The sequence below is a fragment of the Electrona antarctica genome (assembly GCF_951216825.1).
Source record: "Electrona antarctica genome assembly, chromosome: 11".
NCBI classification, from domain to species: Eukaryota; Metazoa; Chordata; class Actinopteri; order Myctophiformes; family Myctophidae; genus Electrona; species Electrona antarctica.
The window spans coordinates 37,324,733-37,349,750 of NC_136792.1; the positions used below are offsets into that span (position 1 = coordinate 37,324,733).

General features: G+C 42.0%; 1 protein-coding gene across 2 annotated transcripts; it reads right to left on the reverse strand.

The window, feature by feature from the left end:
- Positions 1 to 502: 502 nt before the first annotated feature.
- Positions 503 to 24,486, reverse strand: aifm4 (apoptosis inducing factor mitochondria associated 4). 2 transcript variants are annotated; one of them, XM_079514327.1, is made up of 19 exons: positions 24,191 to 24,486; positions 20,921 to 20,981; positions 20,643 to 20,752; positions 20,347 to 20,456; positions 19,748 to 19,792; positions 19,556 to 19,637; positions 18,262 to 18,374; positions 16,420 to 16,506; positions 12,907 to 12,998; positions 11,984 to 12,114; positions 10,951 to 11,066; positions 10,406 to 10,477; positions 10,038 to 10,101; positions 7,576 to 7,652; positions 4,765 to 4,882; positions 4,445 to 4,540; positions 4,221 to 4,296; positions 2,549 to 2,653; positions 503 to 1,600 (listed from the first exon to the last, which is right to left on the reverse strand). In XM_079514327.1, the coding sequence occupies exons 1-19, from the start codon at positions 24,306 to 24,308 to the stop codon at positions 1,570 to 1,572; spliced, it is 1,704 nt and encodes a 567-aa protein (XP_079370453.1). In that variant the 5' UTR covers positions 24,309 to 24,486; the 3' UTR covers positions 503 to 1,569. The 2 variants fall into 2 exon arrangements, with proteins under 2 accessions (XP_079370453.1, XP_079370454.1); XM_079514328.1 differs by having other exon boundaries at positions 24,186 to 24,311.
- Positions 24,487 to 25,018: the final 532 nt, after the last annotated feature.

The window sequence follows — 25,018 nt, forward strand, 5'->3', positions numbered from 1 at the left end:
CCACCAGATGTGGAGGATGAGAACGGTCAAATCCGCTCGGAGGATTCTCCTGAGGCATGTGTTAGTGAATGTTTGCAGCCTGTGTGTTGTGAGTGTTGTTGTCCTCCAGGTCTCGGCTCCATACGGCAGCACCTGTTTCACACTGGAGTTGAAGATGCGCATTTTGGTGTTGATGGAGATGTTCTTTGAGCATGTTAAACCACTCTAGCCTTGTTGGTTCTGCTTTTTATGTCAGCGTCTGTCCCTCCGGTGGTGTCCACAATACTGCCTAGGTAGGTAAAAGCTTCTACCTCCTCTAGGGCAGTGCTGTTCATAAGGATAGGGTTGGTGGTTTTGGCATTTAAACACTGACATAATATAGTGGGTGGTCACACCACTACTAACACAAAAGGGGGATAGACAAAGACTATGTATTTTTTTTGTCATTAAAGTATTTATTTACTTAATACAACAAATATTACACATGACATACAAGGGACCAAAACAAACTGTCAAACTATCGATTCATGGAGATCTTTTTATTTATTGTCACCACATTCCAGTATAGAAGAGTGACCCTGTTTGTATTGGGATTTCCCCATCAACCGATGTACCTCAGACCACACCCATTGAGAATGGGGTCCCCTCACCACTTTAAATCTGCGAAAGATGCTTTACTTAATTTAAAAGAAAGTGATAAACTAGTGAAAGAATGCCTCTTTGATTACATAGTTTGTGTACTAGAAACAGGAGCAGCATTGCACTCAAGAGTTTCCCACTTATCCAACCTTGGGTTGGGAATCGCCAACTGGCTGCCATGTTAGGTGGTCAGATTGGGCCACGAATCCTTTCAATATTTTCAAATGGGCTCCGATCCAGAAATGACTGTCAACCACTGTCCTATACTGTATGTCAGGGAGAACATGCCGTTTACAGTATATACAGTAAAATAGATGTCTTCTAGTTAATAAAATATATTTGTCACAATTGTCAGTGTCTGTCAAACACACTTAAAGGCTGGATAGACGAAAAGAAACGAAGAAATATAAAAGTTAACTCACTCTTGCCATTCTGAGTGTGCTACCCACCATCACTTCTGTAGAGAGTAGTTATCATGGTCAGTGACATGACCGTATCATGGTCAGCAACATGTCAGTATCATGGTCAGCAACATGACTATCATGGTCAGCAACATGTCAGTATCATGGTCAGTTTACAACATTTGATACATTTCTTTAATAATTGGTCACATTAATTAATCTATTAGACTATTGAGGATAAAGACATTCATTCTGCCACATACAGTATGTTTTATGGTCTCTTATGATTAAGAAAAAATATATTTTTTTTTCCACACAACTGAGGTAATCCCAGGCTTTACATCACATGTGAACATCAGAGTTCCAGCGGTCGGGCAGAAAACCTTATCTCCATAATTTAACTTGTGTTAATTTGTTTTCGTAAATTAACACCCTTCTTGATCATACTACAGCAGAGTTACAGGGTCCATTTGGTTCCACCTCAAGGACACTTAGCTGGGGGTCCCCAGACCCCACTTTGAGAATCACTGCTGTAGACTGAGTTTGCATGCTACATCTTCAGCCAGGTCAGGTCATCAGATCTGAAACAAGACAGCTAGCCTTTAATCAATATTTAAGGAGGGTCTCACTTTTTTGCAGAGCTTTCGCACAGGTGGGCGTGGTTTTGAGGTTATTATTCTGTGAGGTTAGGGTTAAGGTGTCTCCACCAAAGATACTGTTTGAATATTTTATTAGACAACATATAAAAATGCAAACGGCACAATTTACAGTCAGGCATTTTGTCCAAAAAAGGATTTCACCGAAGAAAGACCTTGTGGTCTTGTTTCCATTCGGGTCCCATACACTCACACATGACATGAATAATAATTTAACACAGTAACAACAATTTCCAACTCCAACAGAGCTACTTTTAGGCATAGTGTTTGAGCTTAGGTTTCTGGGCATATAACCACGCCCATCATCCCAACTCTCTGCAAAAAAGGCAGTCCCAGAAATACTGTGCAATCTAATGTGTTATAATAGGCACATTAACACCCCGATCGCCCGGGGTTATTTAATCCATTAAATCATAGCGCCCAGCGATTTATAGCAGCGGAGCACTTTTACCGACGGACCGGATGTTATCCCGGATGTGGCTGTAGCAGCTAGATGTAGCAAACACTCTAGAGGCGATCGACAACAACGGGAGGTATGATTAAATCTTCCGTACAGTGACTAGTGACGGGGCCGCAGTGGGCCGTCTAACACATGATCTTTGCTTAGAATTAGACGTTAAGATTTAGATCAAGAGTTATTAACGTTTTAAGATTTTCGGTCTCGTCGATGACGTCCCACTGTTGCGCAACATCGAGTGTTGCGCAACAGGCGCTCCCAGGCTGTGGAGCGATGCGATCGGTTTTGATATCAATAATGATATCAATAACCTATTATACATCACCTAATCAACATGAGTTAGGCTTTAATATATTAGCGCCCCTCACTTCACACAGGTGTGATTTTTATTAAAAACATACAGGGGTCACACTCACTGAGCTTGTGCCTTCGTTATGATCATTCCTGTGGACATCAGCTCTGCCAGGTGAGCCACAGCGGGGTCAAACATCATGCTGGCTGCCGCTACCACCACCTCCTCTCTTTACACACACACACACACACACACACACACACACACACACACACACACACACACACACACACACACACACACACACACAGAGTAAGTTTTACTCAAGTCTCTCTATAGTCGGCCTCAGACGAGCCCTCCATCGTTGCTTCCAGTCATCCCGGTTCTCCATACATCTGGCCAGCTCGTTGGTGCTTTGCACTCCTGCGTCGTTCTTGAGTACATCCACATATGTTAATGTGGGATGGTTCCCACAGCACTAGTTTGCTGGCTGGCAGCTCTTGGTGTCTTTTTTTTAATATATATTTATTTATTCAGGGAGAGGTACAAGGTTAGTTTTACATCGTTATTGGTGGCATTCCCCGTTTTTTTTTTTTTTTTTGCAACCCTTCCCCGTAGGTTGGGCAGAATGACCAAGAGTGGTCACGCTGACCCAGCCTACCCTCCCGTTCACCCTCCCACGGGTCCTAGGGGAGGCAAAACATAAGAATTAAAATACATTTAAATACAACAAAATAAGGAAAAATAAATAAGTAAAATAAGTAAGATGAACAAAAGAGAATAAATGAATAAAAATAAACAAAAAAGAAACATGACATAAATGTAGAGATATAAACAGAGTAAAACACAAACAATTACAAAATAGACATTTGTATAATATAGCCTACTGCATACACCTCCTTGGGACATTGAAATTGATGCCGAGTAGTTCAATTAAATTACAACTGATCGCTCGGGAGTGTTTCCAAGTTGTTGAAGTGTGATATGAAGTGCTCTTGGTGTATTTGTGATATGAAGTGCTCTTGGTGTATTTGGCAGTGTCCTGCTCGTCTCATTCTCCTGGCTGCCATTTTCTGGCTCACCCTTGGTATTTGTATTCGTTTTACTTTACTCTAGTATTTCCAGTTTTCAATAATTTTACTACTTTTACAAAACATAGCCCTACTTCAGCTTATGTTTATTACCTAAACTTAACCTCACTTCAGCCCTACAGTACAGTATACATTTCGGCCATTTGAAAATAGCTCACAATGCGTCACATCTCCAGGGGTCATTGGCTTGTGTCAACATTCCATTTTTGCCACGTAAATACAAAATGAGTGGACAATATTACCAGAAACACACACATAGATTGTCCTGAATGACCATAACAGGTCTGTAACTCTTTGCAAATAAAACATTTGAGAACCACTAGTAGGACTCCTAATGTGCCTTAGTGTCATAATAAATAATTGTCATACTTATTCTGAAGAAAACCTGTAGACCTGGCATTCAGTAAGTGGGTGTTATGATCAAAATAAGAACATTATGTGTGTAAAACTGAAAATGTAAAATTTGCCAAGGACAAGACATGTCTTTGCCACGGACACATTTGTCCGTGTACGGACATGTTGGTGACCCCTGCACATCTCACAATGCGTCACATCTCACATCGCAACCCATTGTGAGCTTGTAGATCTATCTGTTGTGAAATGGGACATTCTGCATAATGAGTACTTTCTAAATTGTTACTTAAGTACATTTTCAATCAATCAATTCAAACCTTGTGAATGGACCTTAAGTCTGCTGGTACTCACTTGATATAAAATGCCAGAAACTTCCCTTCCTCCACTTTGCCTTTGAATATGATTTCCGTGTATCCCTCCCCAAACCCTGCAATTGTGAAAACGGGGAGAAAACGTTTCAATCTCAGTCCGATCTAGGATAGATTTAGAGCACTGGGTGTGGCAAAAACAAATATCATAATATATATAAAATATACGGTATATATATATTTTTTAATTTGTAACTATTCATTCACCTGTATATCGGATACTCTTCGGATACATAGTCCAGAAGAACGGAACAGAATCAATCTTGGTTGGTTTCTTTAGCATGTTTAAGGCGGCTGCCCTCCCTGGGGTCCGAGAGATGAAAAACAAAACTAAATTATGCAGATCAATCATCAAGCCTCGTTTCAAAATCATAATCTTAAGTATAAAATAGGACATTTATTTATGAAAATACATACAGACAGGAAATACAGAGATTACAAGGTTTCTACCCGACAGTGTCAGAGAGAGAGTGTGTGAGTGTGAGTGTGTGTGTGTGTGTGTGTGTGTGTGTGTGTGTGTGCTGTACCGTGTGCTTGAGCCATCTGCCAGTGACCAATGTTGACCCTCTGGTCTCCACGGATGGTGAGAGGGAAGGAGGTCACGTCTCCTGCCCCGAACACATCAGCTACGCTGGTCTTCATGAACTGTAATGGGAGGCCTTTTTTAAACATTTTATTGACTATTTATTTAGGGAAGACCATTGAGAGCAAGAGTACAACAAGATGTACAACAAACATATACAAATAAATAAAAATAAAAAACCCTTTTACATAATGTGCAATATAATGAACAATATTACAAACCTCACAATGCAGATAAATAAGGGCTGCACAAAGCAGGTAGAGTCCTTATGTAATGCATCCTCAAATAATATTCTAAATCTAGATAGACCAATCGATCCAGTTTCAGAGTCCTAGAGTTTGTTCTATTTGTCTGGGGCATAAAAGATGAAAGCAGTCTTTTCTTGTTCACTGTTCATAGATCTAAAGTATGCCCATTTGATATCCTGTAGTTTTTTGTTTTAAAAATGAATAATGAATAAATATAATGGGAGCATGCCACACAGGGCCCTATAAATAAAAAAAACACAATGTTGCTCTCTACGAATGGCGAGACAAGGGCCAGCCCAGTTGTTTTATATATACAAAATACAGTGAGGAAACAGTGAAAGCCACTCACCTACTTTACACACAATGTGTGTACAGTAGATATGTTTCTAATTTTTATGAATTTCCATATAATTATAGAGAAGCAACTGGTGATGTGTACTTTGTGTAGATATGGCTTAGTACTGTATGTACATACTGTATCTGAAGTTGTCCCTTATCTGTTGCCTTAGCAGTAAGAATCTATTGGATCTGAACCTATTGACAATATGCACACCGCTGCCATCTTGCCAGCAAGGTGCTAAGTGCAACTTCCCATAGAGACTAGGTGCAACTTCCCATAGAGACTAGGTGCAACTTCCCATAGACTTTTATTTACTCTTTATTGTATTAAAGTCACCAACATTGCAGCTGTACGGAAAGCTTGAATTATCTTCTATCTGCAATGTATTTGTTTAATAAAAATCCACATGTTATGAGCTCCTTTCTGTCAAGAAATTCCTTGCAGGTGATTTTTTTCTAAGTGCTGGAGTTTGGAAGTGCTCATTGACTATCACTCAACTAACAGCCCATGCATACCACCTGTTTTCAATTTGCAGGAGGCAGCAGGAGGTTGCTTTACTGATAACGAGTGCTTCCAAACACTAGAAAAATCTCTCTCTCTCTCTCTGCAAGGAATTTCTTGGAAGTAGCTCATAACCATCTGCAAGGAATTTCTTGGAAGTAGCTCATAACATGTCTACGGTGGATTTTTATGAAACAAACACTTTGCAGATAGAGGATAATTCAAGCTTTTCGTACAGCTGCAATGTTGGTGAGTTTGACGTTGTTTAATACCATCAGATTAGTGATGGGCCAATGAAGCTTTTATGAACCTCTGAACCAGTTGAACCAATTGGTTCAAAAATGTGTTAAGCTTTGAAGCTTCAGTGAATAGTGACATCTGCTGGCGAAATGCTAGACTGCATTTAATTTAGGCAGTAGAAGACAGTGAAACACTTACTACAGGACACAGCAAAACTTTAGTAAATAAACCTATATTATCAGATTAGAAATTGTGAAATCTTAGAAGGAATGTACTCTACAAATAAAGACTTGAAGTTGATTGATTCATTTGTGTATTCAACTATTTGGGCAACATGTGAGCTTTATCCTCTAATTCATGGACCTGGATTGAGTGTGTCTAAATGCCTAAACTGTAATTAAACATTGAAATAAAAGAAAATAAACAAACATAAACACACAATAGTGTTTTGTATGGAGCAGTGTGATATGTTTGTAGGATGGGGAAATATTTGACACATCTAATGTATTGCTAATGGCAAATTAATACATTCATGTCAGATTTAATTTAATACGTTGTATTGCACAGATGCACATCGCAATGTTGATTAAACGTATTGATTAAATAACGCTTAGTTACAAATATAGATGTGCCACTTTCGTCTACTGTATTGCATCAAAATATTTGCAGTACCCCAGCCAAGGTTTGAACTGACGACCCTCCGCTTATGAGTCCAGCACGCAACAGACAAGCCACAGCAGTAATTTACTGATAGGGTTTTCCTGTAGGTTTTATCATGGTTGCGCAAGCCGATCCGTGGCAACTCAAAGTATTGAACCAGTTCCTAGACCAGTTCGAGGAAATGAACCAGTTACTGCTTCGGACGTCATTGGTCACGTGACTTTTTCCCTACTGAAGCAAGCTTCGAAGCACTGGTTCATATGCAAATGAAGGCGGGGTTTGAAGCTTGTGTCGGAGCTTCAGTATCAGACGCCCATCACTACATCAGATAGGACTTTTCTGTTTGGATGAATGGGCTGTCAATGGGAAGTTGCACCTAGTTAGCACCTTGCTGGCAAGATGGCAGCCGTGTGCATATCGTCAATAGTGTGCACTTTACTGTACATGCCAGCTTGTTTGAGTGGGGTGCGCACGCTTCCAACACACCAAAGGTCCGACATCATGAAATCATCCCTCACTCCCGGCATGCGTTGGTCCGGCATGCGTTGCGTCATGCTTGCGGTTAGGGTTAGGTTAGGTTGTCGGTCTAATGACTGTCGGACCTTCGGTGTGTTGGAACTAAAGTCTGTTCCCGTTTGAGTGGTTTTCAGCCAATCTCAGTGCTGTACCGTGTGCTTGAGCCATCTGCCTGCAGTGACCTAAGATGAACCTCATTCATTACAAAGTGGTTGCTAAAATTGTCATCTATCAATTCCTTTTATAATACCTTGTCAACAATCACAGCCTTCCTGGAATCCACCTCTATCTGGCTTCCTTCCAAGAAGTCAGAATTGGGAATGACACCTGAGGGAGAAAAATCCATTATCATTCAATACACATTTAGTTTCTATACATCTTCTACACAAATAAGAATGATCTAGTTTGCCAAGCACGGTAGATAGACACGGTGGATTTTTTAAAACTAGAGTACATGATACATCCACATCAAACACTAATAGTACAGTGATGTACTTTTTATTCAACGTCAGTTTTTTGTAGCCTCTGAAACGTTTTCTGTAATCCGAGTTCCCAGAAGTTCTGCTCTTGCATACAGACAGGAGGAGTTTCCACACTGTGAATAAATGCATCAAACTGTATGATGCCTGTATGATGCCATCAACTAATTTATATTAATAGATTTAGATGTCTTATTTCGCCATTTATTTAATTTTTCTCACGCCTTCGGGAATGTCAACAAATATTTGTAAACTTGTAAACTATAGCATTAGCAACTCAGGAAAGGCCAAGTCAACATGTAATGGTAATGTTTAACAAATATAAATTGATACAGCCCGTGTTAAATGACAAACAAATGCATACTGTGAAAGATTTCACGTAAATTGCACGCTGCGTTCATGATTTGAGGCTTTTTGTTCAATCCTGCAAACTTTGAAAGCCAATGTTAGCCAATTAGGATGGAATATGAAATATCAGATAACAGATCCATCTTGAACACATAACTATAGAGATACTGTGTAACGATTTGCGTGATTTTGAAATCTGGAGGAGTAATAGCAAAAAATGTGTTTTACAACAAAAAGTGATTGGCAAATCGAGTGTAAAAGTGAGTTTAACATCGTTTAATGCAATCAGATAGGACATTTCTGTATGGGCTGTCAAGGTCAAAGTCTTTTTTTGCCTCTCAGGCTGCGTACACACCTAAAGAACAAATGTTCGGTCCGTGTGCGATGCCTGATTGCTATTTGATTGCTGCTCCAATTCATTTTCAATGGGAGTCACGTCGTTTGATCGGACAAACCTGTCCGATGTGGGGGCGGAGGGCACAACAAACACATCGGACACCTTGTAGTCAAAACAGCCAACGAACAGGGTGGGACTTCAGATCGGACAGAAGGGTGGTTTTTAACCGCCAACTAATAGGAGAGAACTTCCGTTCTTGACAGCACTGGGTGGGGTTTAGGCTGTAGTCTTCTGAGTTACGTGACACAGACTATTATATCGCTTGTTTGTATGTCTTCTTTTGGCTACGGTGGTGCGTAACTTGGAGAGTCCAAGTTGCGCACGGCTGTCTCCAGTGAGTGAGTCCAGTCTGGTACTAAGTTCTATTCTATATACAGGACGATAGCCAAAATAGCCGTCGGGCCTCGGCAGTTGTGAGGCTGCATTAATAATTAGTTCTAAAAGCATGTCTTTTTTTACGGGGATCAATATTGATTTTAATAGTAGACGCATATATGTCTATGAGTAGCCTAGAGTAGAAATGTAATGGCAGCGTACGAGGTTCACATGCGCAAATATAACAGATGTACAAGTTATCGACACGAATGGTACTTACGGTATGGTACACGATGTAAGCTTGTAGATCTGTTTATTTTAAGCATGCGCCACCGCGCAAAGTTATGACGCGCGCACATGTGGGGGGAGAGACCCGATATATTTTATAGCTCTATGGGAGAGACGCAGACAGAGAAATATTTAAAATCATCCTGTCTCGCTCTAGCGCACGGCCGCACGCATAAAGAGCCAATGGAGGAAATGTTAAATAAGCTACACAGGTGGTCCTAAATGATTAATTGATTACATTACTATAGCAAAAGACATTATATCTAGGTCAACTGCAGCGGAGCTGTTCTGACTTGAAGCTTAACTGACCAGCACGGCTTCAAGTTTAAACCATAAGATGACATGGAAATGCCCGTCGATTTGATGTTCTTTTTCCCTCCATCGTAAAATGAGCTCTTTAATTTTTTTCACTATTTGGTTCGCTTAAGATGTGTCATTTGTTTACATATTTGGTACGCTTTACAAAGTCCAGTGCGAACACCAAACGGACCAAAATCAAAATGCAAATATTTGGTCCTTGAACCTTCTACTGCCTCGACAACCTACCGCTAGCTGCAGTCAAGAAAACTACACTGAACATATGTGCATCTATTTCCGCTCATCGTTGCACTGCCCAAATCCCGCAAAGCATTGTGGGGCATGGAGGCATCAAATCATAAAAATGTAATCAGTGGTCGGTCGGACAGATCAATGTGTCCGACAGGTGTGTACGAAGCCTCAGTAGGCGTTTCCGGCCGCAACTTCAGGTATGATCATGTCACGCACGCCGCATACCCTCTATAGAGGTAAATGATTGGGTAAAACATGGATTATTTTGTTGTGTAAACTGAGGGCAAAGTTCATACTATGACTTTAAGGATTTTTATCTTAATAATAATTATTTACCAGCTCCTACAATCACCACGTCAGCCTCCAGGACGGTACCACTCTTCAGAACCACCTCCTTCACCTGGACAAAGCACATTTACTATGAATTCCCAGGACTGGGCGTGGTTTCAGTGCAAGTAGTAATAGAGTAAATCATCACTGTCCAGTGTGGAAAAACTGTTCAGAAATCAAATTCAAAAGCATCAAAATATCAGATCGACAAGCTCACAGGTTGTGGATCTGCTACGTTTGATTATTTTGTGTGACACTGTAGAATGATCAAGTAGCCAAGTAGGGCTTTAATTTACAGGGGGGGGGGGGGGGGGGGCACAAAACGTTAAAATATGAGATCAGAGATCAAATCAATCAACAAAATGTAGAATTACCTTTCCATTCTCTCCCCTGATCCCAATGACGGTGTCATTCATGTAAAACTTGACATTCTGTTCTGCTAGCATCTTAAAAGAAGAAACATGGTTAGAACTAGAAGTTGTCTTTAGTGATATTTTTGGTTAAAAAATGTTAACTGGTCAAAGTACTATATTCTGATAGTAATCGTTGCTATGGCGCGTGTTTGTTCAGTAACAGGAGTCTCCCCATCTCTCCAGCCCTTTAATACACAGACAATACATTTTCATTTTCTGGTTTGCCAATTTCAGCCAATCAGGAGAGTGTACTCATTCATTCCAGTTCCAATTTTGTTTGCTAATTTCTTTGTCATCACTTCCAATTTCACTTGTTTAAACTGTATCATGTATTAGTTACTGGACAAACACTAGTCTATAGCAATGATTACTATTTATAATATACTAAATAATAATAATGTTGTAACAAAACTGAAGTAGAACACTTGGATATTCTTTTGTCATATCAAAGTGGATTCACTTTGTTTGGGCACTCACAATGACAGACCACTAGGGGTCAGTGTTACCTGCATAGTCATCTTGCCAATCTGTGGGCCCAGAGAGCGCTCAAACGGGTATGTTGTGGTGCCAACCATGCTCACACTGGCTGCTTTGTCTGACAAGTAGGATGCCACCTCCATGCCTATGGCACAAACAAGGAACCAGGTTGTAATGGCCTGTGATACAAGTTATGTTTAACCACTTAAACCCACTATACTTGGTGTACTTGACTGGTATCCCCCAGGGGTCTATACTTGGGCCTTTCCCCACCTCCACATCAAATCTCTTCTTTTTCATTTTTGTTTACAGATTATGAAAGTACAGAATGTAAGCTTTCAAATGATGTGTCATTTATTGAAATAGGAAAAGAATTGAAGAAGATAATGGTCAATTTGAAGCTTGTTAAGCCAGAATAGGCAAATTAGAGAAAACGGCTTCAAAAGATTTTTGAAGACGTCAGTAAGGAAGTGGAGATGAAAATGTGATTAGATTTGTCATTTTAAAGATAACATCACCAGGGTAGGAAGCATCAAACCAGAATGTCTGGTCTCGGCTACAATAGAAGGAAGTAGGAAATTAACTAATCACAACATCAATGATCATCATAGTCATGTATTATTTTTGTTATGTCCATTTTGCAACAGAATATAAGTCTATGTCTTCTTCAATAAATAATATGACTTTTGCCAGCAAACTGCACACCCTGTCTCACCATTCCACTGTTTTTATTGATTTATTTTTCTTAGTGTTTCCCTAATGAAATTGATTTTCTTTGCTTTGTCGTTTTCTCCCCGTCACTTGACGCATTGTAAGCTTGTAGATCATGCCATTTCCTCAATTTTAGTATAAGTATAACATTTAAAACAATTTCAACAATTTCTTTCATATCTGCCCGGTGCACTTTTTTTTTATTACAAAGCCTTAGAAAGGCAAATGGAAAATCTATTCATATTCAATTTCCACCACCCAAAACGCAATTAAATCATTAATCGCAATTATTTGTGTGACAATTAATCGGCAACATAAATGTGTAATCGTGACAGCCCTAAAAGTTATCACCTATGAAGGAGGCTCCGACGACAACAGCCTTGTGGCCCACAGAGCAGCTGTGGATGTCTTTGCCGTCTTCATAAAACTGCAACAACTTGACTCCTTGAAGATCCCAGCCAGGACAGCTGAGTGGCCGCGCTCTAAGAGGACAACAACAAGGTGCTTTATGACACATGGTTATCAACGTGATGTCCAGGAGGTCCCCAGGTGAATTAGTAAGCCTTGCTGAGCCATGTGGCCCATAGAGCAGGTAGCGTGAGGCAGCTTGGTGTACAAGTACACCTCCTGGACATGATGCTAGTATGTCGCAGGGATTACCCCAATCCAACCCTTTATGCTGAGTGACGAGCAGGGAGGCACTGGGTCCCATTTTTCCGAACCTAGTCGTTATGCCAATCAATTCCTCCCCACACACATTTCTGTGTTGTCACTGCCGTTATATCCTACCGACTCACCTGCCAGTGAGGAGCCCCCACTGGGTGGACGTAGAGCCTTCGTCCTACTCCTCCCGACCAACCCTCCCTGCTGACAGGTGCCGCCCCAGCCCATAGGAATACATTCAGTGACAGATATCACCCTTCTCTCCCGGCTTCCCTCCCCCGCACACGGGCCAATTGGGTTCGAATAGACGCCCGACAAAGCCAGATGCACCACAGTGGATTCGAAGCCACAATCGGAGACTTTACCACTGCACTTGGTAGCGTGACACTGGTCCGACCGCTCATTAGTCCGACCCCAAACCCTAACCCCAACAGCAGGTGGACGCCACGGGGTGAGTCTTAACTGGCCACATCGTAGTCAGACTAACGGGATGTCGGACTAATGTGCAGTCCCCACTGCGCTCATCCGGGCAGCGGGCACTCAATGGGGGTTGTTGATTTGTACAATGATCAGAGGAGAATTGAGCACAAGAAAGAAGTAGTGAATCCAACCTGCAGCCAGTGGAGATGAGCAGTTGGTCATAGTGATGCTGAGTGCCGTCATTCAACTTCACCATCTTGTTAGATGGGTTTACCGACACCACCTGCAACATACAGAACACATCTCCTGATAAACTATTATTATTATTATATTTTCCCTGTCTATAATTTACGGTGGGGAAAGAGAGTAGGGGGATTTTTTTTAACTGGAGGGACAATAAGAAGTTAAGAACGCCTTGTTGGGCAGTTGACAAACATACTGTACAGTAATTGATCATAAATGTGTGTTGGAATTATCAATGTTAGTAGTATTGTTGTAGTATTGTGCAGCTGACATGTTTGTCCAAACCAGCCATGTTATATAAAAACAATTAAATAATACTTTTTTTTTAATTCATGAAACTACAGAGATTTAAGTATTTTGTTACTGCCGGGTCATAAACTTTGGTAAATGGTGCATTTATATAGCGCCTTTATCCAAAGCACAGGATAGGAAAGGCATTACATTCACCCACACATTCATACACCGATGGCGGAGGAAACCATGTAAGGCACCGTCTTGTTCAAGGGCACATCGACACTAAAGGTGTTTGCACATTGTGCGTTTTACAGATCCGAAATCCACAAAAACCAACGTCACGCAAAACATCCTTGCACACTGAGTGAGATGCAAATTAAATTATTTGCAATATTTTCCCAGACCGAAATTGAGTGGAGCAGCAGTGAGGATGATCCCCTGATCTGTGAGTGTTCAAAGATCCAATCTGAACCCTCCCGAGTTGATCGGGGCCACTCTCAAATATGTTTGATCATTTTCAAACATATTTGATATTTACTGTATGTGGATCGCTACTGTATGAACAGTGCAGCGGGGGAAAGAGAGAGAAAGCCGCTGTTCAGATGCAAGGGAGGGGGACAGCAATGCCCATTGCCCGCTGATCACACAAACACACTTGGACCGACAGTCCCAAGTTGATGCGATGTCTGTCTGTCTGTCTGTCTGTCTGTCTGTCTGTCTGTCTGTCTGTCTGTCTGTCTGTGTGTGTGTGTGTTGCTGCCTATGTGTTCACAGCCACATCAGGATTTTCAACGAGATGATCAACTTCTCAGCGGAGCTTTGGTCTGGAATGACACATCACTGCTCAAAGGTTGAAAGACCATGTCTAGCTATGTGAAAGACCCCAGTCCTTTTACAGATGCAATATTCGGTGGCAGTGTGCAAACGTGAATGACATTACGTGAGGTCGATCATTTTTTTCCCTGCTCTGACATTCGCTCTGATATTCGTCCCGAAAAACTCATGCTGTGTGCAGACACTTTACCTCTGGGGGAGCCCAGTATCGAACTGGGCGGTCACTCTACCCCTGAACCACCACAGAATCTGTGTTCCAATGAGTAATCAATGTAGTTATTGACAAGCTCTTGTCAATACTTTTCATTGGTTGAAAATGTATAAAATAGACAGACTTAACCAGTTTCAACCTGGCCTCCATATTTTATCATTAAAATAGCAAAAATAGTCTATACAAGCTCACAACGCCTCACATTGCTCCTCCTTACCTACAAATACCTCCATGGCCTTGGACAAAAGGTGTTGGAAATGTAAGGGAATGGTATATTTTTACATGTGGTTTTACCACTCGAATTGGGATTAACACTACCAGAATGCCCAAGGCTCTGTCTCTTGGGAGATAGCACGTTGTTGCCACAAGGGGTCACCAAGGCACAACGTGCATTAGCAGCCAGGTTGATACTGAGAAACTGGACGAGCTCGGCTACACCAGAGCTCACAGACTGGACCCAACTTATGACTGAAACTGCATCTTTCGAATAGTAGCCTGGATCCAGCCCAAAGACCCCGCCCACTCTCTGAGTGGACTGCGTCTCTTGAAAGCTACAGTCTGATAATCAGGCTAAAGGCTCATACATAGTCTGGATTTTCGGTGGTTAGGTGACCACCGAACTACAACATGACGTCACAAGCCGCGGTGAAGAGCAAACCACCGCCACCGCTCCAGCCCTTCTCTGTTTTTACTCACCACCGCTCAACGTTATTTCAGCTCCGGTGGTCAGCTCACCACCGGAGCGGTGGTCACCTCACCACCGAAAATCCAGACTATGAATAGGCCTTTAGGAGGAACAATGTCAAAGGAAAGTTCCATGAAATATGAGACTACTTTTATTTGTATATTAAAGGATGGTTGCATTTACAATATGTAATACATTACAGATGATATAATCACTATTGTCAACAACAGAATGTGGAGGGGTGTTGTCCATTTAGGGTAGTTTTTGACTGCTAATTGTGTTTTGTTTTGTTTGTTTTTTCTTGTCTTTTTCTTTTGTGTAAGTCATGTGTATTTTGTATGCTTACCGTATTTGAAAAAATAAATACAATTAACATTAATTTACAGGGGAAAAGAACATAACTAGAAAGAAGCAATTCTGGGAAATTGCAAAGTGTGGTTGCCTCACTCGCTGATATAGGCCCCTCCCAGTAATTTTGCTAGCCAATGACAACGTCAAGTAACCCTTGTGATCATGTGTAAGTAATTCAGAGTGTTTTTTCCCCCCTGAAATCATGTTTTTGCAATAAACGGGTAATTGTTTTTGCAATTGTAGCGCCCCCTATGGATGAAAATGGAATTGCTTTTGGCTCTGCGTTGATTAAGCCACCCTCGACATGTGATTTGGATTTGGGATGGATCTGACATTCCGTGCGTGAATTGTGGCATTTTTTGTAAAATAGGCCCCTCCCACTAACTTCGGAAGACGATTACGGACGAACGATACAGAAGATCAAAATTCTGACTGTGCTGTTTTAATCGGATAGGTCCGGAGATCATGTGTACCGATTTTTGTGAGATTTGGACAAAATCTGTAGGTGGAGGATCCAAAAGTGGGTTTTGAACAAAATTCAAAATGGCGGAAAATCTATCTAGACGCAAATGGGCGTGGCCTATATGGGATGCGTCATGACCCAAGGAATCCAGGAAAAAAATAATTTTGATTTTACGACCTACGGTTCAAGAGTTATACGCCAAAACGTAAAGTGGGCTGTTATAGCGCCACCATGAGGCCGATCAATATACTTATACGGTTATTAATTTTAGTAATTATTATGAACCTTCCCCCCAAGTGTTGTAACTGTAGCCCGTACGGTCTCAGAGGAAAAAATACTTGAATGTGAGTTTTTGCATTTTCCCATTCATGTCAATGGGGACATTTAATCCACTAATTAATTAATATCAATTAAACTATACAACATTTCTCTTAGAAACGAGCAAGCACACCATTCCCGATGAAGCCGGTCGTTTTGACATATGGCTCAAGTCAGTGCGGCAAAAACTGTGGGAGGAGTAGCACATCAAAATAAAGTTTATACAGAAAGAAAAATAAAAGGTAAGGGGAACAATAGTATGGTTGCCCATAGGCAACCACACTAATAACATGAACTATGGATAATTAGAGATACAAGGTTTCTGCACGGCAGTGAAGAAATGTGATTATTTTTGTCCTGCTCACCTCTTTCTGTGTCCACACCTCGATGTCATACCGTTGGAAAAAGTCACTGGAACGCAGGAGGACGTTGCTACTGTCCAAGTTCATTGCCTGCAAAGACATTATTTAGTTTATATTGTGACGTTAACACAAACAACCCTTCTACAGTACCTCCTGTTGAAAGCAGATAGTAAACAGTAAACTTTTTCAACAGGGCTCAACGTTATAAATAACACACATTAAAACACTCCTGGCCAGCATATGTCTCACTTTTGTGCTTAGACCAGTTAAAATATTGCTTACATTTTAAATTATTTTACGGAAAAGTTCACATTTCACATTAGTGTAGCAAGACATCACCACCTGCCACCTCAGTGGCTAGGGTTCCTCCAACAGAGGTTTAAAACATGCTTATTGTAGAGGGTAAGGAAGGACAAAGATGGCCGTTGTAGATGCTGTCGTGACTCGTGCCAGTGTGTGGGGATGAGTTAGACCCAAACGAGAGATTAGACGATTTTGGTGCCCAAATGCAGAAGTCTTGAGCACCGAGCAGCCGCACTAGGTTTTCAAACATAGCATTTTAAATGCAGAAGTGTTGCTATCCCAGATTTGACCACCAGGCGATGGCCGCTTCAGTGTTCTACCGTAGTTCTGGGATCTTGGCAGAAACCACTCTCCTTATTGTCACTTATTATTTTAACTTTGTGTTTTTTAGTAAATTAACTTTCTTACTTGATCATACTACAGCGTCACACACACAACGCATAAAAAGTAGCGGATCTAGAAGCTCGAAAAGTGGCACGATTGATCTGCTAATTTTGGTATTGTTGAATTTTAATCCTGAAAAGTAACAGTTTTGGACATGAGGTTTCCACCCGACAGAGATGATATGATATTAATGTTCTAAAAACATACCTGCTACTACATATCCTTTGTATTATATATACGTATGTACATAATATGTAATGATGTTGGGGTTTAAGTGGTAAAAACCACCAGTCCTGGCCAAATGTCGGCAAGAAATCAATGTTTAAAGTCAATGGAAGATTTGAGTCAGAGGACCAGAGGAAAAGAGAGAACGTTTCAGCCACACCTGGTGTGATGAGATCACTGAAGTTGGCTCGAATACAATGCAACTAAGAATTTGATTGATGAATTAGAATCTTTTATAGAACTACTGTTGACATAATGTGGACAGAGGAGTGGAGTGAACCTGTTAATGTACTCTACATGTCCTTTGTTTAACTGTAGACGATTCAGTTGTGGGTTGGGTAACGTAAGGTCGCACCCAAAGATCACACACACACACACACACACACACACACACACACACACACACACACACACACACACACACACACACACACACACACACACACACACACACACACACACACACACACACGAATGATTCATGAATCTCTTTTGAAGTACAGTAGGCCTATATACAATAGTGAGAATCAGCCCAGCTCCTAATCCAGACAGCAGTCTTGTCAAAACTTGACTATTGTAACTCCCTCCTTACTGGCATGTGCACTTAAGCCTCTCCAACTGATCCAAAATGCCGCAGCTCGCTTGGTCTTCAACCAGCCAAAATTCTGGTTTGGTTGTGTTCTGTAGGAAATTTCCACTCTTCAAGGGCCGGGCAGCAGAATGTCCGGATTGACTAGTATATTATGTAAATGGTGAGATACTGTACATGCAGTCTTCCTATGAATTCACCAAATCTGTGTGTCACTCGGAACAGCATCCGACCCAACGGTCTCAAACCTGCTGTGTGTGTCTCATATGACCCCGAGGTGTGTTCCATCCATTGGCAATTGCTACAAGATACTTTTTCATTAAGTCGATCAACTCTGTACTTACCTTACTCAGTTTGGGTTTATCGAATGGTGGCAGTGTGTCTCTGGTAACCATGACAACTCGACCCTCATAGCGGTTCTGTCGCAGAGTCTCAGCGCACAGCAGAGAGGCAGGGCCTATAGTGGACACAACAAACCGTCTCAGCATCGACATCCCAAAGCCGATACCGCTTGTGCAAGGACGCACTGTGATTGGCCAGTGCACTTGTGCAAAGACGAGCTGTGATTGACCAGTAGCCACTTTGAGTGGCAGTTGGGGCCAACCACATGATTTACGATTCTGTGCCAATCGGGACGCAACTAGAACGGCACCGAGTCAGCTCAATTGAACTTCGCAACGTTCTGCACGGCAACTCGTTCGCTTTAGCTCGCTCGGTGGTGCCTCACGTCGCTCAAGTTCGCTTGAGACGGCGCAGCTCTGTGACGGGCAAAAACTACACTTTTATCAAACCAAAAAAAAGTGCAGTTTTTGTAGGGGCAGGCAGTGGCACTATAGTGGACACAAACAGAGAGCCTCAGCCCACAACAGAGAGGCAGGGCGTGGACACAAAAGACATGTGCGCAATGCTTTTCTGTTCATTATTCATATTCAGAAACATTCCGAAATGTAGTTAGTTTGGACTGAAGTCTAGGCATCAGCGGGTGGGCTTATAATCAATTTGAAAAACGTAAGATTTGATTAAAGTTTATGTTTGAGAACATTCAGGTTGGTGAACCAATAGGGAGCCGGCTTCCGTTTCCAGCGCTAGCCCCACCCCTCTATGCCAAGAAAAGGGAGCGTTTTTTTTCAGACTAGGCTCGGCCTAGTGTTGGTATGGGTATAAGCACAACTAGGATTCCATGCGCTCCCAAAAGCCGCTGTCTGCCGGCGTCTCTTCCGGGTTTTTAGACAGCTGGTGGATAGAAATGAAGCTCCACCCACGCTGCAGATTGCCGCGTCGGCCAGATTAATTTTTTTTTTTTGTGGCTTTCGCCTTTATTTTATATGTTTTTATGGAGGGACAGACAGTAGGCTGACAGTAGGAAATGGGGAGAAGACATGCAGTAAAGGCCTTCGGGATTGGGAGTCGAACCCGCGGCACACTGCCAGACTGGATTACCAGCCAAGGTGCCTGGACCACTGAGCCATGGCCCAGGCCCGCGTCGGCCAGATTCACTGAAAAGCTTGCCCCACCGCGTGGGTGGAGCTTCATTTCCATCCACCAGCTGTCTTAAAAACCAGGAAGAGACACCGGCAGACAGCGGCTTTTGGCCGCGCATGGAAGCACAGGTGTGCCTACGCTGCATGAGGTCCTTACCCCCTCCTATCAGCAGGATGGTATGGTCCACTCCTGGCACCCTGCTGCTCATCTCCTTGACCCTCTTGGTCAGATTTAGAGACTGGAGGAATCCACAACAAACAGCCAGGGAAGTATTTTAATTTGAATGTTATTCCAAGCAAGGAAACGCAGTCAAACTAACATGTTGGGAAATGTAAATGTCTGACTCACCTTTTTGCTGATGGACACATATACGCTACCATCCTCCACTTTGACCTATTAAATTATAAAATGGATAGTTGCTTTTTAGCATCGTTTTGAGTAGTATGTTTGTGTAATGAAGATGGCAAGGTCTAATACAGTGTTTCCCAAACACTCTGTTGGGACCCATGTTTGGGAAATAATACTTTTTTAGTATTATTTCAAAAGATTTAAAAAAAGACATGTCCAAGATATTAAGCGAATTAATGTTTAATTAACATTAACTTAAATTGGTGACAGGCCAGAATCCCTTAAAAAAAATTGGACCCATTCACACCGTTTGTCAGATTCATGACCAAACCTTTTAAGTGCTGGGTTCATGGTGGCATCACCTCATTTTGTACCGTTATGGAGGGTGGGGAACGTACAGTATGAGTTTTCAACCTGACAAATAAACGCATAACTGCCCTGGGCATATGGATATTGGATGGATATTTGACACAAATGATTGCTTGATAACGCAAATTCCTAATCTGTTAGTTGCTGAAGTCAGCATGTTTAATCATCACATTCATTCATTGTATCTTATTCTTATTCTGGATATCACATCACAAACCAATATACTGTACCTTGTAACAGGGCAGAGAGTCCAAACCTGGATATTCCTCAATATCTCCATTCCTGACATTGAAACAGGCTCCATGAAAGGGACACCTCACCCGGTCTCCAACCAGTGTTCCTGAACCCACAGACATGTACTATTTACATTATTGCACAAACAGCAGACTCGGTTATTCAAATAGCGTTAATACCATTGAATTAGTATTGTCCCTTTGTACACTCTGAGAGTGTACACATTTACAAACAAGTCATGGTTCATTTGGTCTCAGAGTTATGGGTCTTCGAGAACTACTACAACGTTTACCTTTAATAAGCGGTGCATTGTAATGACTGCACTTGCTTCCAATAGCGTTGTACTGGCCCTGGACTCGAACCAACAACACCTTCTGGTCCTCAACCATCACCTCCTTCATCCTAACACACACACACACGCACACACACACACACACACACACACACACACACACACACACACACACACACACACACGATCATGTGTGACGATAAAACTGCATCCATCGTCCAATTTCAGATGTAAGAGATAATCAAAAAACACAAGTCCATTCTTGTTAACAGACTCACTGTCCATCCTGCAGTTCAGACTCCTGACAAACCAGTCCAGTCACCACTTCTTCATTCATAGCTGCAAGATATGACACACAGCAATACGGTATATATTAATAGATTTTAAGTCATACAGGGATTCCACTGGACAGAGTGGGATAGGTGTTTTAATGATGTCATCGCAAAAACATCCGTCGCTCTGGCTAAGAGTTATGGGAATTTGAGGGCCAATGCATTACAATGGCGGCGGCCGTGCGGTGCGGGCACTTTCCTCGCCACTATTTACGTTGTGTTATATTTTATAAGTTTCGATTCATTTTGTTTTCAGTGTTCATAGCTTTTTTTCGTTGGGTTTCCCCATTCATTCCCTTTGTTGCCGAATGCAGCCAATGAAGTAAATTGATTTGTGGAAGTGCATTTTCTTTCATGTTTGTATGCGTTATGTATGTTTATTCTGATCGTTGTTAGTATTTGTGTTAGATTGTTGGCTTATTGATGCTCTGCAAGTGTGTAACAATAAAGCTACCAACTAACTGACTCTTAAATGAAGGGAGTGACAAAATGTAACCAGACAGTTCATTATTGTGGTTATAGTGTCCGCCCTGAAACTGGGAGGTCGGGGTTCGATCCCCGGCCAGGTCATACCAAAGACTGTAAAAATGGGACCCAATGCCTCCCTGCTTGGCACTCAGCATCAAAGGGTTGGATTGGGGGGTCAAATCAACTAATCAAATGATTCCCGAGCGATTCACCTGAGCAATTCACCGCTCCTTGGCTGCGGCTCACCGCTCCAAGAGATGGGTCAAATGCGGAGAACAAATTTCACTGCGGTATGCGGTAACGTGTGTGACAAATCGTATGACTTTGATGTGTTCCCACTATCGATAAGCTTATGCACAGAGTGAGAGCGAACAGTAACTACTGTATTTAGTATAGTTGGATCATTTCCAGGCCAGAGCCTCACACCTTGTGATGACTCACTGGATCTTCATGAAAGGAGGACAAACTACTGTACATTGTTTTGTTAGCTCTAGTATGACCTGCTAGACAACCAGTAGACTAGAGCATCCTACAACATTGGTCACGGTTAAAACTCGTGAATGTGAAATTCCGAGCGATCACAGCCTTCCCCTCTTGCCCCGTGCAGCTAACGTCACATGGCTATTCAGTTGACAGCAGTAGTGATGATGAGGACGGAGTATACCAGTCCAATAGTTGAAGATTACAAATGTGTAAAATCTGCTAATCAAATTATGAATTCACGGACCCCACGGATGGAATCACAAATCAGGTCAGAAATCAGCATTGTAGGCTGATTGATTGATTGAATACTTTATTAACAGTTTGCAAGGCACAGGGAAGTACAGTAGTAACAGGTATGCAGCCAGGATGAAGGTATGCAATACCATAATACAAGGTATGCAGCCAGGATGAAGTCAGAAAAGCCTTTAGGCTTGTTTGTTAACTTGTGTCCTCACATAGGCCGCCTACTAATTCATCAAAGCACATTGTTGCAGCACATTGTTGCGAGGTAACCTGACTCCGCCAGATGGGGCAGCAGAGAGTACACTGGGTTCCCGTTCTGAGGGGCATTGGGGCTCAATTTTGTTATTTAACCTTCATAGTGGACAAATCCACTGAGAAATGAACCTTCACTCTCCACCATCACTAGCCTGACACTGAAAAGGCTCTGGCAGTGGCCTTGTACTGAGCCAATTGATCGCCATGGCAACCCCAGCCTAGGCCTGATATGGGGTTTCCTTAATCAGGCCTAGGATCAGCAACCTGACTCCGCCAGATGGGGCAGCGGCGGAGTCAGGTTATAGGATCAGGCCCCTGCAATTTCATTTCATTTCATGCCTGAAACGGGCGTGGCAAGCGATCGATTCAGGCCCAGGGGCTGGAGCTATGGGCTGCAGCCCATAGCTCCAGCCCATAGCTCTATCCAGGGGCTGGAGCTATGGGCTGGAGCCAGGCATCACCATCACAGCTGTTCTGGAAATTAACCAAATAAATAGTCTGCAGAAAATAGACTGCAGTGTATGCAGTGTATGTAGGCCTATCTAAATAAATATAAATGTTGTAGCCAATTTGATGATTTGTATTGTAGTTGATTTATTGTGTGTGAAGGTGGGTGTTATGATATTGACTGAGTGACCTGGGCCACATTACATAATTCAGCCAATTTCGGGGTACAGTTCTGATGAATTGAAAATGGTGGACCCATATTCTACACATTACACAAGTGTAATGATATGGTGTCGACGTGTCGTCCACCTGCAGTTTTTGTATTGAGTTGTGCTGCTTGAAAATAAAATGTACTGTAATTCCATATAAACTGTTAATAAATACTTCAATCAATCAAGCGACAGCCTATTTGTGGGTGTCACAGGTGCACATGTAACGCCCGGGAATCGAACTCGGGTCTCCCGCGTGAAAGTCCAACATCTAAACCATCTATCTAGTGGTTAAGATGTTGGACTTTCACGCGGCGGGAGGCCCAAGTTAGAATCCCGGGCGTTACACACAGGAGGGAATTGGGCATTGGAAACGCCAGTTTTTCAATCGTTCGTGAATCCGTTTTAGTTTTGAGTTATTTTCAGATTATTTTCCTATGACAACTTTGTTGTTTAATTTATAGTTAAACACCGGGCTTTTGTTTACATGCATCAAAATAAACCTTTTAAATGCACTCAAAGCGAAGACCTGATTTACCATCCCTCATTCCCCCAGCTGCCACTGGCATCTTCTTTTTGTTGTTCGGTTTGCCTTTACAAAAGGTGCGCGGAAGAGTGGACAAGGTCTCCACACACCGGGCGCGAATGCGAATAGATGGTAATTTAGTAATTATGACCATTAAGTGATAAATCAACTAAAAACATGCTGCTATTTCAGTAGGCCTATTAAATACTTTTAACTTTTTAAAGTCATGCATGCGCAAAGCAGGCGCTACACTACTACTTTGCCGCACGAGGCAGTGTTTCTTCATATAGACTTATAGTTATATTAGCCATGGTTCACATGACGCTCGTACGTCATGATAATCATGACAGTCATGTTTCAGGGCTATAGTTATATATGCCATGGCATATATAACTATAGCCTATAGGCTATAGTTTATTTACGCTCCCTTTTTCACGATATGGTGTCGCTTTCCGACAAGATCTGATCTGCGCCTTGCAAGCGCCTTTGGTTTGTAGATCAGCTCTTGTCGGCGACAGCCAGCAATGCAGCCCGGGTATCCTCACTCTAGTGATGCGGTCTATGAATGAATAGAACCCACCTGACCTGGCCGTGTGCTGCTGGCCACTATTGATGACAGATGAATGGATCTGAATTGAAGACGAAGATGAAGGTGCCGCGTCAACTTTGTCAAAACACGAATCGCTCCGATATGCATTGACATCGCGTAGAAATTAAATGAGGATGTCCTGGATGAGCTCTCCAACCGTTTTATAATAACACGTGGTGTTTGATAGTAGTAGCCCGCCTATCTAATCTATCTATTGCACAGCAGCACACGCATCCATCAGTACAACAACGGGCCAGGCTTTTAAAACGACATGGATTGCTCATAGAGTATATAAAGGAGGATTGCTCGACGTAGTGGAAAAACAGTAAAACACACGCTCAAAACACTGCTTTGATGCCGGGCCAACGTCTAGATTTCAAAATAAAAGCTAACGGTGAACGTCATAGGACCACGTGACGTAGTCATCTAGTTTTTCAATAAAATTAAGAAATTAAACAACATTAATGAATATAAAAAATAATAAATATAATTAATTATAAATCACATTAATACAAGAACTACACTGCCTACAATCTTTATTTCATGTTTCATTGAAACAAATGACGAGGAGAATTATTTAAACTAGGACGGTAACTATTGGTAAAGAATCAATTTCCAAAGATCAATCCGACTTCAAAATTACGTACACAGTAGTAGCCTAGCCTATATAGGCATACAACAGAACACCACATCGGATGTCACTGCTCGCCCCAATTCCAACTCGCCCCAAGCGAAGAACGGTCGCCCCAACGGGAAGAATGGTCGCCCCAAAGCCCGGACAAGTCGCCCCGTAAAACCGTTGTATTTTCGAGGTAACAGCAGAG